Source organism: Hypanus sabinus, chromosome 11 (genome assembly GCF_030144855.1).
Source record: "Hypanus sabinus isolate sHypSab1 chromosome 11, sHypSab1.hap1, whole genome shotgun sequence".
NCBI lineage: Eukaryota > Metazoa > Chordata > Chondrichthyes > Myliobatiformes > Dasyatidae > Hypanus > Hypanus sabinus.
In genome coordinates, this window is record NC_082716.1 from 21114336 (window position 1) to 21135613 (window position 21278).

Consider the following 21278-nt stretch of genomic DNA (forward strand, 5'->3'; position numbering starts at 1 on the left):
CACAAACTAAATGGGCCAAAGGGCCTGTTTCTGTGCTGTACTTTTCTATGACTCTATGATTTCCTCCACCCTTACATAGTTGTGTCTTTTTACCAACCTCTTCACCACCACTGTCATATTTAAAGACAGTGGAATACTCATTCAATGTAGCCATTCTGGATTCAGTAATCAGTATTATCTAAATTTTTGGTGGTAAATGAGGCATCTGACAAACTATAATTGTAAAACAGGTGATAAGGGAGGAAGCAAGCAAGAGGATAGATAAATGCTATAGGTAATTCTGGGAAAATATGAGGTAATATACACTCAGTGGCCTTTTTCTTAGGTACTATACTTGTACACCTCATTAATGCAAACATCTAATCAGCCAACCATGTGATAACAACTCAGTGTATGCACTGCATGCATGCAGACAAGGTCAAGGAGTTCAGTTGTTCAGACATCAGAATCAGGAAGAAATGTGATCAAAATGACTTTAACCATGGAACAACTGTTGGTGTCAGATGGTGTGGTTTGAGTATCTCAGAAACTGCTGATCTCCTGGGATTTTAGTGCACATTAACCCCTAGAGTTTGCAGAGAATGGTGCGGTAAACAAAAAATATCCAGTGATTGGCAGTTCTGTGGCTGAGTGTGAATCAGACTATTTCAAACCAACAGGAAGCTGACAGTAATTCAAATAACCATGTGTTACTACAGTGGTGTGCAGAAGAGCATCTCTGAATGCACAACACATTGAAACTTCAAATGGATGGGCTACAGCAGCAGAAGACCATGACCATACAGGAGGTACCTAATAAAGTGGCTACTGAGTACTTAGGGTGCAAAATTACAGAAACCATATAAATCTTAAATAGTGGCTTCTACATGAAGTAATTAACTTTTGGGGTACCATACAGTTTCATTGTGTTGAACAGGACCAGTGTATGAAAACTTCAAGAGGCAGTAGAGCTTTCCTGATCTTTGTCTTGAAGGTACATTGCCTCCAGAAAGAACTGAAGGTGTCTGCACACAACTTAAAAGAAGCAAATGAGCAGAATATTCAGCAGCAGCAGACACTGCAGCACTACCAACAAATGTTACAGCAAGGGACAGCTAGGATTGGAGACTTAGAAGACCACCAGGCAGATCTACAGGGAGAGGTGATTGTATACAACTATTCTTTATAAGGACACCTGTTTAATGAAGCATCTCTCTGGGATAATATTGTACTAAAGGACATTTATATTTATGTAATAGGTTTCTAAACTGGAGCAAGAGTTATTGAAACAGAAGATAACATTTACAGATGAGCTGACCAAAGCAGAAGACAAGCTTTTCAAGGCCTATGGAGAACAGGATTCCAAACATCAGCAGGTGTCTGAACTTTGTAGTGCTCTGAAGTAAGTCTTGTGCAGAAGATGATAAAAATGTTGTTCATTTCTTTATCACTTTTTCAGCATTGTTGAATCAGCATGGTTAAATTTTAAAATAAATGTGCATGAGTAAAAATTTTGGTTGAAATTGCAGTTCACAACTTTATTAATTAGGACCCTGTGATTGAATCTAGCATAAGAGTCAGAGGTCAGAGTCCTGCTGGAATTGAATTGGGGACAACTTTAGTCATGTTCTTTGTGAACCATTTCATCACAAGATGACATTTTGGCTATAAGAGTAAATTGTGAAAATGCTTATGATTCAGACAGCATCTGAAGGCAATGCTTTATTGAAAATGAAATTTTTTGTTTGTGGCATAAGGCATGATTAAATTTCACTGGAGCCCTAATTATGACTAATTATTGTCAGTGCAGTATGTGAGATGCTTTAAAATCTGTTAGGCATTCTCCTGAAATCAAACCTGCAAGTCTTAAAGAGGAGGTGTAAATTTCATTGGCGGTCTGTGGGAACATTTCTGAAAAAGTTTAAACATCTGGGTTACTTGCATCCTCAGTATCTTGTTGGATATTGCTTGAACAAATCAAGGCCTCTCAGATGGCTGATGGAGGCCAAGCTAACTATGCTAACAATAATGGGAGAATTAGCTAACAGTAGGAATTAAAGCCATACCTAAATTGTCGAACTGAAGATCTGTGCTACAATAGAAACAGAGCAAGAAGTTCTCAGTTTTCCTGGTTATTATTTATCCTGCATAATTCACAAAAGTTAATCTTGTCATTGTGGAAAGTAGGCTGTTACGCTTCCTTAAATTGCAAACTTGGGTATACAGTAGAAGTATTTTATTTGTTGTAATGTAATACTCAGAAGTTGTGAAAGTTAGGATACAATTGCACATTTTAAAAAAAGTATTACTTTGTTAACAGTTATTTTTATAAAATATAATTAATTTTCCATGTGAAGATGTTTTTAATTCCTTAAAGAAAAAATTCTGAGCTTTGTCTTTATGGTTAAGATGGTCTTTGGTTAATTAAAAAAATATTATATGAATGGCTAAGAATAAGCTAGCTTCTTGAGTTATAGATTATTGGGCATCCACTGAAGCTTCAAACATTTTGTACATGGGAACTAACTATTTATCACTCATGAGTTTTGTTCCAAGTATTCATTTATTTTGCTGTACTCATTAGAGACACAAAGACAGAAATGGAAACATACAAAGATAAGGTTACCATATTGGAAAATGAACTTTTTCAACTAAGGCAAGATATTGCAAACAAGGATGTTTATCTTAACCAGCTAGAAGAGACTCTGCATAATGCACAGACAGAACTGAACAAGAAATCTAAACAAGGTACAAAATACTTGGTCTGGGTGTGTATATGTCAAATTAATATTTATTTTAGGCACCTAATTTTTTTTTGTTTGCCATGGAGAAATTTTTTTTTAAATTGAGTTTCTTGGGAAACACAGCTAATATCATTAATCATCAGTCCAAAGATAATTAAAAATGTTTTACAACAGTTTTATACTCTCTAAAGCTAATGTGAAAAAAATATTTGAGTGTTTAATTTCAATTTGTTTTCATAATTGAGTTTCTTTTCATTATGCTATATACAACTGGAAGTAGTATGTTAGAAAATTTACATTAGTAAAGTATTTTGGTATTTCTTTTAAATTTGCAGAGATTGCATCTTGAAGAAAGGATCTAGTGCTTTCCTGGTGCATATGACAAATAAATTCTTCTTGGGCATCCAGCCGGGTACAGATATCAATTACAACCGATGTTTTGATGACAAACTCTGCCATCTTCTTGATGGAAGCCCAAGAAGAGTTTATTAGATTGCATATTGTTTCGATGCAGCTATATAATGTTAAATAGTTAAATGTAACAAAGTAAAATTTTATTTTTGCCTTTATGTAAATGTACTTAATTTGAAATATGCCCAACAGTTCATGAACTGGAGGAAAATCTGCACCAAACAGAGTCAGACTGTAGGAATTCAGTGCAGAAAGCTCTGGAGATGGACAGTCAATTAAAGAACATGTATAAAGAATTACAAGACACTTTAACTCAGTTTAAGGAGCTTCGAGATGTATTTCAAAAGGCTCAGAACAGCATTGAAGGAAAGGATTGCACCATTGAAGAGCTAACAAATGAACTGAGGTGAGTTAGAAACATAGAAAACCTACAACACAATACAGGCCCTTCAGCCCAAAAAGCTGTGCCGAACCTGTCCCTACCTTAGAACTACCTAGGCTTTACCCATAGCTCTCTATGTTTCTAAGCTCCATGTAGCCATCCAGGAATCTCTTAAAACACCCTATCGTTTCTGCCTCCACTAATGCTGCCAGCAGCCCATTCCACGCAGTCACCACTCTCTGCGTTTTTTAAAAAAAAAACTTACCCCTGACATCTGTACCTACTTCCAAGCACCTTAAAACTATGCCTTCTCATGCTAGCCATTTAAAAAGGGAAGAAATAAACTGCATGTGTATTAATGCCCTATAAAGAAAATTTTAAATTTTAAACTACTGATCTTGAGCAGAACAGAATCTAAAATAATGAGTGACCTATTTCTTTCCTTCCTAGCCCTCAATATGTTAATAATTAATTTTTAAAATAATAGATTAAATTATTGAAGAACATTATTTCCTCAGGTTGATTTAGATTTTGATCAAAGAAAATTACTTTTTATATTAACTTTCCAGCAGTTAATTACTAACTGTGCATTTGATTTTTATAATTATCTAATCAAACCCAAATCAATAGATCTTGACCTGTTAGCAAAAGCATACAAAAATACTAATATATAAAAAAAATGCACATCCAACTTACTCATGAGGGAACAATTCCACATGCTAAAAGTTACTGATCGGAATTATTATTACAAACATGTTAGTAAAGGAAATTATTTGGAATTTTTTTTTCAAGAAGCTGACAGTTATTGATGCAATTAATGAAGAGCCCACAGTGTGGAGTACAGCGAAACCAATCACGCAGATCAATTTCTGGAGCAAAATCTTTCCGGAACTATACAGAACAGAACAGCATAGTACTAGTACTTCAGCCCACAATGTTGTGCGAACCTATATAAACCCATTCCATGATTAATCTAATGCCCCCCGCCTACACAGCCCATAACCCTCCATTTTTCTCATCGTAGTTTCCTTATTGTGCCACGCAGTAGCATAGCGGTTAGAACAGTCACTTCACAGTGTCAGAAATCACTGATCGGGGTCGGGGTTCAATTCCTACCACTGTCTGTAAGGAGTTTGCACATTCTCCACATGACTGAGTGAGTTTTCTCCGGGTGCTGTGGTTTACACCCACATTCCAAAGACATACAGTTAGGATTAATGAGTTGCAGGCATGTGACGTTGGCACCAGAAACATGGCTTTAGTTGTGGGCTGTCACCAGCACAATCCTCAGATTGTATATGTTTCAATGTACACGTGACAAATAAAGCTGATCTTTAATCGTAGAGTCTCTTAGATGTCCCTGTTATATCAGTCTCTATCACCCACCCCAGCAGTGCATTCCACTCTCTGTGTAAAAATCATATCTCTGACACTAATCTTCCTCCACTCACCTTACACAGATGACAATTTGGATAAGGAAGCAATTTCAAAAGGCCTGACTGAAATTGCACAGTAAATAGAGGTGAAAATGATCCAGAAACATTTTGTGGAATGGCTTGATGTTGATTACCATAAGCCTATTTACTTTCTGGCATGTAGTTGGACATATGACCTTCTCAAGTGAAAGTAAGGGGAGAAGAAAAAAATGATCCCACAGAGTTCCCCTTTGCACAGTGCAGTGTTCGCTCGTTGATTACGTAGAGCAGTCCTTCTCAACCTTTTTGCCCTGGAGGAGCCCTTGAAATAATTTTTATGACTCAAGGAATTCTTAGGTCTACATAAAAATTATATCTTTAGCTCCATTGAACATTAGTGTGATCAGTAAGTTGTAGATATAATAATCCAAAACTAATTGTCAATGCTCTTTTGGGTAGAGAATGAATTTTTAGCCAACCTTTCTTGGAAAATAAATAGGTAGTTAAACTTAGCTTATCTTTCTTGAAATTAATCTCTTTCTTTCCTTCCATTAATTTTTAAAAACTCATAAGGCAAATATAATAAATTTCTCAATTCCAGGTCGAACTTGAGACAAGCATACACGGATTTCACCTTCAACTGAAATGAGACAATTTCTATCCTTGCTCTTGATGCTTGTTAAACAAGAAAAAGCTTGCTCACATATGTAAGAAGTTGAAAACTGCAACAAAATGTTCATGACTTTCCTATGAATGGCAGGATGCTCTTCTTTTGCAGAAATCCAGAACTTGTCCAGAGTCTTGAGTGCATGGTCAGAGTACTAGTCACAAAGTTCTTCCTCTTCTTTCAATGTCAAGTTCTCAGAATGAACAGTAGATTTATAGGAAGGGTCCCTCACCTAGTCTTATGCTTATGTTGAAAGGGAGGAAAAATACTGTTCAACCTTGCTTTGCAGTTCTTCCAGGTGGTTTTCACTAAGACTCGAGACTTCTGATATCCTTCCTCTCTCTCAAGCCTAAGCAGCAGTTCAAGGTTTCCTTTTGTAGCATGATTTTTTCCAAAGGTTTAGTTTCCTTTTAAATCCAAGAATCTTGTCACTTGAACTCAAAACATTTTCTCCAGGGCCTTGCAGAGACTTCTTCATCTGGTTCATATGATGAAAAATGTTAAGCAGGCTAGTTTCTGCAGCCATTCTTCATCTTCAAAGCACTTAGCAAAGCCTACTATTTTCTTGAAAGTGCTCCTGAAATTCACCTCTCAGCTCAAACACTTTGTTGAGAACTCTTCCTTATGCTAAGCCACCAGATATCTGTCTATAGCAGGAGATTGGTATGCTTTGTCCAAGTTTTCACACAAGTTTTAAAAAACATTTTCAAGTGAACTGGTCTTAAAACTACTAATTAACTTGCTTCCCGAACCCTTTTACTAACTGTGATTTTATTTTCAAAAGCTTTAATCTGTTTGCTTTAAGATTTCAATAGTTTAAGATAATCACCACTTTTATGTGCCATATGGTTGTGATTTGTAGTTAAGTATCTTTTCAGTTTTGCTGGAGCCACTGCTACTTTTATAAGTTGTTTGCCACAGACCAGGACAACGTGGATCACCAGTCCATGGAAAACCATTGATAAGTAGCTTTCATTGTAAAGGCAGACTTTTTTGTGTCCGTTGTTGCACTAGTGCAGTGAAATGACTCAGAAGATTGTAATTCTTTATTATTAACCTAGGCAAAGAATCCTCCTCTTCCGTCTCTCACCTCCTCCTCAAAAATCGCCACACTGGATCGACTTTAGAATGAAAATTTCCCTCCAATTTTCTACTAAATTGGGTGTTTGTTCACTCACATAACTCAGTTGGTGACATGTAAGGAGAAGTTGGGGGGAGGTAATTTGGGATGGAGAGGCTGATGTCACAGCCGAAGTTGGGCGAATTGATTCAATGCTTGAAAAATGCACTTCATGCTCCTCAACAGCCTACCATCCTCCCCTCCGTGCAATACAGCACTCACCATCAGTCTACCATCCTCCCCTGTATGCAATGTAGTGCTCACCATCATCCTGCTGTTCCCCCCCCCGGTGCAATACAGCACTCATCAATTATCAACAGCCTCCCCTGTCTTGCATCAAAAACTGAGACTGGACTCAACCAAATAAACATGGTTCAACTGCGCCCTCTCATACCGGACTGAGATTGCTAGTGGGTCTGCTCAGTCACTGCCCACCACTGCCAGTGCTAGCATCCTGAGAAGTTCCAAAAACAATTTTTTTTTAATCGATCTCTTGTGAGAACCCTAGCGACCCCTCATGGAACTCTGGTTGAGAAACCCTGATATAGAGCAACAAAATGCTTCATCCTTGAACAACTATTTCTCTATATGCTATGAACAAATGCTTTCAAAAAGGCAAGCCAGGCAATGAAAGAAACCATCATGACGAGGTGTTTCAATAAACAGGAAAATATTTTGCAAAAAATCTGATGCCTTGTTTACCTTCATAGAAATTGTGCACTCTGTTCATTATATACTTGTCAACTAAAGTTAGATTAATAATCCTCTCCTATCAGATTTCTTCATCTTTCATCTTTACCTTTCCACCTATCACGTCCCAACATCACAATTCATAGTCCTTTCTCCCATCCACCTATTTTTCCTATCACGTTCTCGCTTATTCTGCTTCCCACCTCCTCACCTTCTTATTCTGGATTCTTCCCCTTTGCTTTCCAGTCCTGATGAAGGCTCTCGGCCCAAAATGTCAACTCTTTATTCCTTTACATACATGCTGCCTGACCTGCTGAGTTCCTTCAGCATTGTTTGTGTTGTGTGTGTGTGTGTTACTCTGGGTTTCCAGCAACTATAGAATCTCAAATGTTTATAATTTTCCATAGCCTACTGAAAATATGGTAATTATACCATTAAAAGTATGGCTGGATTAAGTAGTTGTCAGCAAATAGTGTGTAGACAAACTGTATTAGTTAATTATTTATCACAATTTGTTGTGTAAGGGTTAAAAGAATTTCCATCCTTTACGAATAGCTTTTTGTGTTGCGCACATGGATTTAATTTAGATATGTTTCTAAGATTAACTGACTTGAAAAAAATCATACTGAATTTTCAAACCATATTAAATATACCAGATCCTGCAACAATTGGCATAGCACATCAGAAAACTAATTTTTTCCATATGTCTGCAGAATAGAACACTTGGAAATATAGCTGGAGTAGAAACTGCTGTTTGCACCAACCATAAAATTTAAACATTGTCCTGACTTCAAAGAATGGTTTTATCTTGATATATATGCTGTACTTTTACTGTCACATTATTGGGCATTTATTTTCATAGACTGAAATGAGGATTAGTTTCTACTCCTGATCTCCATCAGTATTCCAATGTTTTCTGATAACTTGTGACACAGCTCATGTGGCAAGTATTATGAGACAGCTTTGGATTATATACAGAACAGCTGGAAAGAATCATTCCGGGGGGGGGGGGGGAAATGGTTCTTTAAGTTTAGCAAATAATGATGTCAAAGTTTTTATTATGAGAATTAATTATTTTTCTGCAGGCCCAATTCTGTCTTTTGAATTATCTCGCACAAATTCAGAATATTGTCATGTAAAATTGTATTCCATTTTAACATGCAAAGTGATTGAAAATTGATGTAACTGTGTAACTCTCAAATGTGGCTATTGTGTGAGAAATCCATAGTTGACATACCAGCACACGGCAAATGTCTGAGATACAGAATGTACTCAGATTGATATTTCTCATCATGCAGCTCATATTTTGATTGTTGTCAGCTGAAATTAAGTTAGACCCTGCTTTGGAAAATCATAGCCATTCCAATAAATTATGGTTTTGTGACACTTCAGTCACTGCAACTATATGATTTAAGGAGTTACTCATACCCTTCAGGCTTAATTCTATAGTCTGTGCCAAAGGAAAGCTGCCTGCATGATCAGGAGGCTCCTTTATTAGCAGATAGACTGCTGATGATATGTACAGCCATTTTTGCAAGTAGTACCTCCTCTCCACAGATGGTGCCACAATCATCCCACTGGCTATGTTGTTTGTTCTGGAGCTGCAAGCTAACAGTAAGGACACGTTCAGACATTTCCTGGGACCCTAATGGAAATCTGGAAGAAAGACTTGGGTTGCAAGTGGAGGACCAGGTTGCAGTAAAGGAGAATTCGGGAAGTCAATTTGCTAACCTTGGGGATTCCTTTGAGGACCCCACTCCCACAGTCAGATGGGGAGGTTAGAAATGCAGCAAAATGGTGGTAATTGGCCTTTTCCATTTGTGTCAGAGTTTGCTGGTAGGATCATCAGTTTATTCCCTCTACAAAGATGCTGCCTGATCTCATTACTACCAGCATTCCCTTTTGATTCAGGATTCCAGCCAATGTATTCTTTCATAAAGTGCACCACATTAACATCCTGAGCGGGCATTGTGTAGCAGTTAACGCAAGGCTTTACAGCACACTAACTGTAATATTGAGGTTCATTCCTGCTGCTCTCTGGAAAGATTTTATATATTCTCTCTGTGACTGTTTAGGTTCCCTCCAGGTGCTTTTGTTTCCTCGCGCATTCCGAATTTGTTTTATTTTTTTATTTATTTTGAGATACTGCACTGAGCAGGCCCTTCCAGCCCAAGGAACCACACCGCCCAGCAACCCACCTTGCCTAATCGCAGGACAATTTACAATGACCAATTAATCTACTAACCACTACATCTTTGGACTGAGGGCGGAAATCAGAACACCCACAGGAAGTGCATGCACTCACCAATTCCAATAGTGGCAGCGCTGGAATTGAACATTAAATGCCCTGAGCTGTAATAGCATCACACTAACCACTGCACTACCATTAGTAAGTTGTGGGCATGTGATGTTGTTGTGAAAGAGCGGTGACACTTGTGAGTTTCTCCAATACATCCCCAACGCAAGCAATACATTTTGCTGTTTAAATGTTCATGTGACAAATAAAGCCAATCTTTTATTGAGAGGTGTTTTTGAGATATTGTAAGGAAGACTGCCTTAGTTGTTTTGGGTCCTTCTTGAGCTTTGCTGATTTTTTTAATTTCATTTCATAGACAATGCAAAAGTGAATTGCAAGAGAAAGATGCAAACATCATTGATATGGACCAAGCACTTAAAGACAGGCAATGGGAGCTTCAGCAAAGAGCGGCTCTGGTAATTCATGAGGCAAATTAAATTTTATGCAATGGATGATGCTGAGTAATTTCCTAAAGTTATTTTAGTTTCAATTATTAATATGTTTTATTCACTGCATTCATCATTTTTTGCCCAATTTTTTTGTTGATATGAGTCAAGTGATCAATCATTTAAACTGTATATAAAATAGTTTCTTTAATTATTGTGAGGAGTATTTCAGTAGTCAGTTGATTATTTTTGTAGAGCAGTACTTAGAAATGAATGGGGAAATTCAGATTGATATGTTGAGATCATTGTAGCATTATGAAGTATTGAGGTGTGCTATTTGAGAAGTAGGATGACTAGTCTGAAAAATGAGATGGTCTACATTTTTTGTAGTTATCAGATTTAAATTGAGCCAATTATGTTTGCATTGAAGGACTAAGGATTAATATTTAACAAGGTTTATATTATGGACACAAAGAAACTGTTGGATGCATTCAGCAGTTCAGGAAGCATAAGTGGGAGAAAAGAGGGCTGATATTTTGGTCAAGGACTTGCCATCAGAACTGGAAAAGTAAGAAAGCAAATGTATTTTGAGTTGCAGAGAAGTGGTAGGGGATTCTGGGGTGTGTGCTGTGCAGAGAAAATGTCTATAGTACAATATACAAAAATGATCAAGATAATTATTTTGGAGAGCAAAGACAAATGAAGCAAATTAAAACACAAAATGTACAGCTGCCTCTGTGGGGAAAACAAAACTAGTTACTTGGAATTGTTAAATTGAATACTAAGTACCAATTTCTTCAATATACACAGCCTTCTACGTTCTCCAGCGTAAGGCTCCAGCGTCATATATATCATGACATACTGTATCGTGACAGAATGCATTGCTCTAAATTAGAAGAAGTATCCCTCAACCATCAGGCTCTTGAACTAGTGGGGACAACTTCACTGAAGTTTACTTGCCCCATCACTGAACTGTTCCTACCGCCTATGAACTCACTTTCAAAGACTATTCATCTCATGTTATTGATATTTCTTGTTTAAATATTATTATTATTTTTTTCTTTTATATTTGCACAGTTAGTTATATTTCGCACATGGGTTGTTGGTCCGCCCTTTTGGGTGCTGGCTTTCATTGATTCTATTATGGTTCTTGGATTTACTGTATATGCCCACAAGAAAATGAATCTCAGGATTGTATATTGTGACATGTATGTACTTTGAATTGCTGCATCACGCAGAAGGACTGATTGGATCCCTGGATGATGGGAGAGCTGAAAGGGCAGGTCTTGTAAACCTGTACTTCCATGGGAAAATGTAAAGGAGGGACATTTGGTGGAGATGGAAGAATGGATTAAGGAATTGCAGTGGAACAGACTTCTGAAAATACTGAAAGGGGAAGGGAGTAGAGTTGAAGATGTGTCTGAGGTGGCAGAAACTATGGATGGTGATTCATTGAGGTTGGAAGCTAGTGGAATGGAAAGCGAGGGTGTGGGAAATACTGTCTGTCTTGCTGGAATGAAAGGGAGTGAATGCAGAGGTGTGGAAAATAAAGGAGTATTATTTGAGGGCCTTATCAACTATAAAGAAGGAATGCCACGGTTAAAGAGAAAGAAAAAAAACAATTAGAAGCACGGGTGTGAAAAGTCTTGTCATCAGAGCGGATACAACAGGGAAACTGGAAAAATAGAGTCCCTGTATGAAGAAAGGTGCAAGAAGATGCAGTGGTAATCAGCAGCCTTAAGATGGAAATTTGAGGTAGAGATTTTTAGAAAAGGGAGGAATTACATATGGACCATGTAACACATTGAGGGCTAAACGGAAATTAAATAGCAAAGGTAATGGAATTTTTCAATTCTTTACAAATGCAAAAAGCAAAACTGATATTGCCACAATAGGTTTATAGCAGATGCAATCTCAACAGCTCTACACACAACCTTAGATCACCTGGAGAATTTAAATACCTATGTCAGAATGCTGTTTATTGACCATAGTTCAGCATTTAACCCTGGTATTCCTGCAGTCCTGAACAAAAAGCCTCAGAAGCTAGGCCTCTTTACCTCCCTCTGCAACTGGATCCTCAACTTCCTAACCAAAAGACCACTATCTCTGTGGATTGGAAGTAACATCTCCACCTCACTGACAATTAACACTGCTGCTCTACAGGGCTGTGTGCTTAGCCCTCTGCTCTACTCTCTCTTACATTCATGACTGTGTGGCTAGGCATAGTTCAAACAGCATCAATAAATTTGCTGATGATACAATTGTTGGCAGAATTTCAGAGAGTGACAAAAGGGTATACAGGAGTGAGATATACCAGTTAGTTGAGTGGTGTCAGCAACAACTTTGAACTCAATGTCAGCAAGACCAAAGAGCCGATTGTGGAATTCAGGAAGGGTAAGACAAGGGAACACACACCAATCTTCACAGAGGGATCAGAAGTGGAGAGAGCAAGCAATTTCAAGTTCCTGGGTTTCTGTATCTCTGAGGACCTAACTTGGACACAACTTATTGATGCAGCTATAAAGAAGGCAAGACAGCAGCTATATTTTATAAGGAGTTTGAGGAGATTTGGTTTGTCAACTAAAACACTCTAAGACAAATGGACCATGGAGAGCATTCTGACTGGCTGCACCACCGTCTGGTATTGCAGAAGATTGAAATAAGTTGCAGAAACTTGTAAAATTAGTCAGCTCTATGGTGGGTACCAGTCTCCGTAGTGTCCAAGACATCATTAAGAAGCAGTGCCATAGGTGAATGGTGGTAGAGGAAGAATACCTTGATCTCTGCTTAAGGAAGAAATGGAAGAGCCACTGAGCGTCCTCTTGTAGGGTGAAGATATGAAGGAATTGGAAGTCTGTTGTGAAGAACTGTTAATTAGAACCATGAAACTGAAAACTCTCAAGTTCTACAAGGGTAGGCTGAAACAATTGATCTACCAAGATTGAGCTGCCTGTATGAATCTTGCAAAGGAGGCAGCTGGAGTCAATCCACAAGTGCAGCCTGACCTGTTCAGTACTTCCACTGTTTTTCTTTTATTTCATGTGCCTAACCAGCAGGATTCTTTATTTCTTTTTCTTTGTATCTAGTTGCTCATACCGAAAATATTTATGTTGTCTGGAAAATATCTGTTAGTACCCTTACATGACATTTCCTCTTCACCCCTCCCACTTAATGCATAAAACAGTTTGTTTTCTTGTTGTTATAGTACTGATGAGGAATCTATAGCCCAAAGCATTGAGTATTTTATCTCCACTGACATTTATTGACCTGTTGAAAGCTTCCAACATTGTTTTTGTTTTGGATTGCAATTTTTTGGTACATTTTTATATAGGCATGGTGCTGAATAATTCAAATGAATTGTCACTCATTTAGGTGATCGCTAAATTATCAAATTTTTAGAAGCTATTAAATTAAAAATGTTTCTAATTTTCTTTTCCAGAATAATAAACAGGTTATCAGCTCTTAAAAAGAAAACATTCACTGTATTATTTCATTTAGGCAAGGATTATACAATGTGCAATTAATTGATCCATATTCAATATGCTTTTTTGAAGTTTCAGTTCTGATTTGCAATTTCATTTTGCTATAGAAAACTTTTTAGATTAAAATAAAAAATAAAATTGTGGAATTTAATATTGGTTTATCTTGCGATATTACTTACTCCACAGCTTACAAAATTGGATATGAATGTTCAAGAACACAAAACTGAGATGGAACAGAAGATTATTCATTTACAAGCTTCTTTAGAGAAAGCAGAATTGAGCATTAAGGAACGGAATAAACAGGTTTGATATGCCTCCTTCTTAAACATAAAAAACCTCAACGTTGTCTTCAGAGTTAAACCAAATAATCTGACTGACCTAGAAAAGTAGTATATTAGATTCAGTGGTTTCCGGTTAATTGGGATACATTACATTGGGACCAGTACATTTAGACCCAATTAAGCAGCTGCTCACTTAGCCAAAGTTTCACAAAAATAGTTAAAAAGGTATTTAAAAAAAATTCTAAATTACCATTTAAATGAGTAACAAATTATGTATTCAAATGAAATACAGAACAAATTAGAACACTACCAATGCTACTACTGTACTATAAAACTGCTTATTAGATCCTAATAGTTATCAACAGAGGAATTCAACCAGTGTACAGAATATCCAGGGAGAGGTAGTACCTCTGGTGAAGGGACTTGTCATATCAGTTCTGAGGTAGCTCTCTCACATTTGGTCCCCACCTGCCACTCAGCTCTTACCCTGTGGCTCTAGGTAGCTGTTTGCATGCAACAGTGGCCAGATCCTGATACATCGCTTCGACAGGCAGACAAAACTAGGTGATATTACCCGATGGGCCTCGTACCCTGGTGAAATAGGGATATGCCTGTCCTGACATATGGAGGCAGCTCCAGCAAACTGGGCAGTTGAGATCAACAGTGAGATCCATGGCTAGAAGCTGGTTCTGCAACGCTTCGTGGAGAGTGAAGGGCATGATAAGGCACAGAAGATGTCATGGTCATCCATTGCAACCAAGGAAGACTCAAGTGTATGACGACCACTGGACCTGAACTTCTGAGGTCGAGAGAGTGGAACTGTTCAATGCAATGGCTTTTCCACTTTAAAAGCTCAGCTGCCCAGCTTTCACTGACATCGTCGATTATGACGGACAACCAACATGCTGCTGTATTCTTTTCCTTGACTGTAAATTAACAAAATTAGCTGACACTTAGTACAGATAATGGACTGTCTTCATATAATGCTTTCGAAGATTGCATTGTCCAATTCCTTATTTTCATTGCAACATTCAAGATTACTGTAGATACCTTCAAATTTCATTGAAGTTGTTGAAGAAGTGAATTCATTTCATTTCCACTCCTAGCCATTTCTGGGATCTCCAAGCCTGAATGCTTGAAACCGCAGTGAGTAAAACGATTCTAAATTCTCTTTCTGCTTATTTTTCACCAAATATCAGTAACAGAATTCACTGCTTTCTGAACACGAAGCACACAACTGACGTTAAATAAAAACTGTTTGCTCTAAGTACGGTGCTGTGTCTTTAACAGTCACATAGTTCACACGACTGACGCAAGTTAGAAACTTTTCGGCAACAGTCGCCTGTCCCAATGAAGTGGCATAGTGTCCCAAAGGAATGAAGGGAATCCCGGCTATTGTCTTCGTCAATTTTTGTTCTTTAAGGGTTACCCCAAATGAGCAGCTGCCACAATTAACTCGAATCCACCGTATTCCACTTTAGCTTCATCACCATGGAAATAAGAAGTCGAAGCTTACCATAAAGTTAAGGCATCTTTGAACATTGATGGGAAGATGATTGTTTCTAGCAATCTTACTTTCCTGGACTATTGTTGGCAGGTCAACATGAAATTAGATTTCTCAACTTAAGTGCTGTTGAGTTTCAAGATTTGTGTACTCTTGCAAAAGTTGACAACTTACTGGTCAAGTTGCATCAAGTTTAATAGGAGGCCAAAGGCTGACTGAAATCCCCAGCATTTGCAATGAAGATTGTTTTTTGATCCTGTGCTAGGATAGACCTGGTGCAGCACATGTGACCTCTTGATGTATATCATAATGCTGGTGGGGAGAAAAGTTACTTATTTAAAAGTAAGATTTCTGTTTGGTTCATAGTATTACATCATTGAAGTGTGTTTAAGTGACCTTAGTTTTTTAAGAAAAAATATTGAGACATATTTCACTTTTAATATTTTTGAATCTCTCTATTGTGACTGTCAATATTCAAAGCCGTGACTATTTTGACAGATACAGTAGCTAAGCCTGGTAGGAGCATTGCTGTTTTTTTTTTTTGCACAATGAACAATTATATTCCAAATAAATATTGAGACATGAGCATTACTTGACATGAAACTTCAAAGACAGGGTTGATTCTGACCTACTTAAGTCAAGTAGTCTTACTGTTTGAGGCCTTGCTGCTTGTCAGGCCCTTAGTGCTTGTTATCAAGGCAGTCTTCACTAGTGAACAGTCTTCTGGATCCAGAGAAGTTGGACCACTGCCCAAAGTTCTAGAGAACAAATGATATTTGATTCCTTACCAGTTACTTTCATGATAGCTGATGGTCATGTTTCAGTATTTGGAATGTAAATGATCTTTATATAAAAATGAAAAAGAATCCAATGTTTCTTAATGTACCACATTTGCTAGCATAAGTTAACAGTTCATTAATATAACAGTCTGTCTGTTTTTTTTCAATTGAATTCTGGAGAATGTTTTCTATAGTTATCATATCCAGGGTGCCCAGGAGTGAGCCCAAGAGTCTTGGTAAGACATTACAAGATCTGAGTGGCTGAGGATATTTTAAGTGAAGACAAGATAGTTTGGAGAGGATTACTACATGTTTCCATGTCAGCAGTGACTGCACCTTACTGAAATCAGAGTCAATATGAACATTAGAGGTGGGGTTTGAGGTAGATGGAACAATTGATCAAATCAGCGCAATTGAAATCATTCTCTTCAGAGATAATCAGCAGAGCACAATTAGATGAATGCAGATATCTCTGAGCTTATCTAGAGTAGCTATAATTTTATTTGAATAGACAAGGATAAACATTTATTCCCTCCTTTATTTATCTATTGGTTGAAGACGTACTAATATCACATTTGCTGTTTTATGGTATACAGCCGGACAGTAAATATGTCTATTCTCTTATTCTGAATATTTTTTTCTCTATCTCTCCCTCTACCCCGTTCCATCACCAACTGTTTATCAATCCAAATTGCTTCCCAAGTCTGAGACAATTTAATGTAATTTTCTGTGGACAGGTGGGAACTTTGGATGAAAAGCTACAGTCAACACAAGAACAGCTCTGTGAGAAAGACTTTGAACTACTACAGAAGGAACAGCAAATTAATCATCTGAAAAGTGAAGTTGAAGTAAAACATTTACAGATTGAGGAATTCAAGCAGGTAAAAGTATCCAAGTAATCCTTAAGCAATACAAACCTGTAGGATCTTTAATTTTTAATACCAAGGTATTTTAAAATTGTGAAAGGTGACAAAATATATTTGGTTAAACTATTGGCTTTAAAGGGGTTGAAGATGACTGAAGATTTAATTAAGATTTAGAAATTAAGTATCAAAGAGATGAGCTAAAATGGCAGAAACACATTTACCACTGATGGCCTGAAGGAAAGGATGGTAAGCTTCATAAGACGCTAATAGCAGGGGAATTAAGAGTTTGAAGGGTAGGGAAGAAAGATGGTGGATTAGGAGGAACAAATTGAATTGAGAATTGAAACCTTGACATAGGAACATAAGTTTCTAAATGGCATAATGGCACCTTGGCCCATCGAGTCTGCTCTGCCATTCCATCATAGCTGAGTTATTATCCCTCTCAAACCTATTCTCCTATCTTCTCCCTTAAATTTTAATATCCTCACTAATAGAGAACTGATCAACCTCTGCTTTAAATATACTTAATGACTTGGCTTCCACCAGCATTGGTGGCAATGAATTACACTAATTCACTGTAGTAATAGGCATTAGAGAATTGGAAGTCAGTAGTGATTAGGAAAATTGGGCAATGATTCAGAATCATTTATTTATCACATTAACAGTGAAATGTGTTATTTGTATTAACAACCACCATAACCTAAGGATGTGCTAGGGGCAGCTCACCAGTGTCGGCACACATTCTGGCGCAAACATAGCATATCCACAATGTTCAGAAGAACAAAATCAACAAAATAACAACAATAAAACAAGCCCCTTTCCTTCCACCCACCCACCTTCTCACACAGAGTCGTCCAACCCCAGGACAGGATACCTCCTGCCCGCCAGCCTCCATTAGATTCGTGGACTCGCAGGCTGCAGGCCTCTGACTTCCCCAGTGGATTCACAGAATAGTGGACCAAGGAAGACACTTACTTACAAACACCAGTAATGGAATGTATGGGATTATAGGGCTGAGAGACCAAGAGAATGTTAGAATAATCAAGGAGATGTTTTGATATCTCCTTTAGTTCAGCAGGAAGAACAATTAATCTGATTTAGTTGTATAACGAACCATAACTATATTACTCCAGTACCAAAAACATGGCATTTCCATATTTTCTGTTGACCTTGTGCTAACTAAATAACACCGAACACTAAACGTAGAAAATCTCCACAAATATGGAGTATACACTGTAAAAAGATATAAGCATTGTCCTAGCTACACCTTAAAATTTTGAGTCTTTCTACTACTTGTCTTATTTTACTCTCAGATTCTGACAAGTAAGGAGCAGTGCATCATAAAGCAACGGCAGGAAGTATTGGGTGAAAGTCAAAAAGTGCGCTTAGCTCATCAGCAAATGCAACACTGTCATTTGGAATTGAAGGAGGCTCGACAACGGCTGGCACAGATACAAAAGGAAGCAGACCGCTTAACTCTTGAGTTGGATCAAGCTATTCAACGATCTCATGAAAAGGTAACTATGAAAAGTAGTCAATTTGAGGCAATGAAATAAAAGATAACCTTGTGTTGTAATAACTAGAAGAAAACAGTTTTTTGCTAAAGATTGTTTTGCAGACCAACTTAGGAATTTAGGTTACAGGGACAATATAAAAGGCTTTATCTAAACTGTGCTTATGTCTTGGCATGAAAATCCCTGTTGTGATACTAGGAAAAAAAACCTTTAGAAACAGCACAGTACAAGCCCTTTGTCCCACGATATTATACCGTCCTTTTAACCTATAAGATGAATCTCCTCCAAGAGGTCACAACCTTGTTGTAGGGCTTGGAGGCTTGTGTGTCTCAATGACCCAGAGAGCTATGCTGGCTGGAGTTGGGGCTTTATGCTTTGGCTCTTGGTAGGGTCACCCGTGCCAAACACGTCAAAGGATAGAAGCTAGACTAAGAGCGGTCCACCAGTTCTCCAGGTTTGGAGGTTCAACTCAGGGCTAACAAGCCTAACTGGTAAAACAAAACGGAAACTGCAATAAAGAATCCTTTTACATTTGAGTGTGACAGTATTCCTGAGTCTCTACATGGGACTTGCATGACTGACAGTAGTGAAAACTGAGCTACTGACATGGTGATGGAAGCCCTGAACACCACCAGAGATAGAGGACTTTCATTGCTGCCCTAAGCATCAGCGGTGTTATGGGGAGTAGATGAATCTATCCCTTCCATCCTATGGAGTCTATCATTTTTCTATCATCCATGTGCCTATGTAAAAATGTATTAAATGCCAAAATCCAAAAGCAAAATTGTGTGTGTATATATAGGTTGTCTTTACTTACATGATAAGTGAATGAACAAAGATCTTGCAAATGGAGCATGATGTGCGAAAATATAAAACCATCCACTTTAGCAAGAAAAATATAAAACAAAAGCATCATCTAAGTAGTAAGATATTGCAGAACTCTGAGCTGTGAAAGGATTTAGGGCAGCAATGAAGGTCCTCTATCTCTCGAGGTGTTCAGGGTTTCCTTCATGGTGTTAGTAGCGCAGTTTTCACTACAGTCAGTCATGCAAGTCCTATGTAGAGACTCAAGAATACTGTCACACTCAAATGTCAAAGGATACTTCATTGCTGTTTCCATGATCTGCAAAAGGATGATGGATACAATAGATAAAGCAGGTAATTAAGAAGGAACATAGAACATTTTCATTCATTTATAGGGCAGCAAATACATAAGTCTAGAAGTTGTGCTAGGAATTGGTGAGATCTCAAATGTACATTATTGGTCTTATTTATTGGTTTGGAATTTAGATGTAGTAGATTAATATCTACATTTGAGGTGTTGTCTCATAATGAAAGATTGGAGATGTTAATTAGAACTTTGTTGTCATTGCTCAGGACAACAAAATTGCATTGCTACTCCATTCAGTGTTAAACAACATATACTATGATCGTATCCACTAGAATTTAGAGGACGAATGAAACATATAAGATTTGATCTTGGAAGGATGAATAGGGAGGACACGCTTCCTTTTATAGGAGAATCTAGAACCAGAAGTTGCTATTTTAAAATAAGGCATTAACCATGACACTACTTTTTTTTTCTTTTCAAAGTTTATAAGCCTTACTTAAAAGGTTATGAAAGCAGTGTCCTCATGAGAATTTTAAAGAGGCGATAAATCAATTCTTGTTAACCAAGGGGGTTAAAGGTCATTACAGATAGGAATATAGAGATGAGATTACACACAGGTTAACCATGATGTATTAAATGGTAGATTAGGGTGGAGAGCCTGAGTGACCTATTCTTGCTGGTAGATCACAGACTTCTACTGAGCTTGTCACAAAAATGATAAAATTGTTGAAGTGGTTTTTTTTGTATGGACATGAGCTATATATTTCCATTATCTAGCCTCAAGAACCGATGGATTTTCATTTGGATTTTTAGTGAAATTCATGATGATTATAAACTTGAATACCAGTACTTTCCCCTTGAGGGATTGAAATGCTCATTGGAATTTAAAATCCATTGCTGTTAATAGGTAATTAGATTTGGCGTATCAAGTAAAAAGTTAAATTCTCATCAATCATATTGGTACATGCTAGTCTTTATGCACTTCACTTTCACATTAGGGAGGTTCGATTACACTGAACAAAGATTTTGCTTCCTGATTGCTTTTGGGTGTATCTGGTTTCCAACATGCTTCAAAGCATACAAAAGCATGAAGTGCAACATGTCACCATAGATTCATTTTCTGTATTCCCATTTAGACTTTTCCCCTGCAAATCTTAGCACCGTCAGTGATGAGCATGGTGAAAGGTTTCACCAGGATATTGCAGTCAAGGAGAAATACTATCAGCGCAACTAGAATCCATCAATACTGGCAGATTATTGTTGGACACTTGTGCGAGAAGCCCCAGACACCGAGTAGAATTGAAAATCATCAAAAATAACAATTTTAGCTTAGTTGAACTATGCGAAGCGTCAGCACCATTATGCAATTAAATATTCAATAAAAGTTAATTTCTTGCTTCTCCAAATTCCTACGTGATACAAATATTCTAAAATTATGAAATTATATTTGTGTTCAGCTTCAAGCAGTCTATCATAAACAAAAAAATCTCTTGAGGAAGCAACATTTTTTAAAAAAAGCTGTTGTGCAGTATTACACAAGTACACTCAGTGGCCACTTTATTAGATACCTCCTGTACCTAATAAAGTGACCATTGAGTGTATGTTCATTGTCTTCTATTGCTGTAGCCCATGTAATTCAAGGTTCAACATG

At 37.5% G+C, this 21278-nt stretch overlaps 1 protein-coding gene across 7 annotated transcripts in view; it reads left to right on the forward strand.

Annotated features, from left to right (window-relative positions):
• The window catches only part of ccdc18 (coiled-coil domain containing 18), a 124454-nt gene that overhangs the window by 84485 nt on the left and 18691 nt on the right, over positions 1-21278 (forward strand). For all 7 annotated transcript variants that reach the window (XM_059983902.1, XM_059983905.1, XM_059983903.1 and 4 more), the window contains 8 exons: positions 974-1141; positions 1239-1381; positions 2564-2727; positions 3327-3540; positions 10021-10120; positions 13759-13875; positions 16874-17017; positions 18316-18519. In XM_059983902.1, the coding sequence (XP_059839885.1) occupies positions 974-1141; positions 1239-1381; positions 2564-2727; positions 3327-3540; positions 10021-10120; positions 13759-13875; positions 16874-17017; positions 18316-18519 (1254 nt within the window). The remainder of the gene's footprint in view (positions 1-973; positions 1142-1238; positions 1382-2563; positions 2728-3326; positions 3541-10020; positions 10121-13758; positions 13876-16873; positions 17018-18315; positions 18520-21278) is intronic.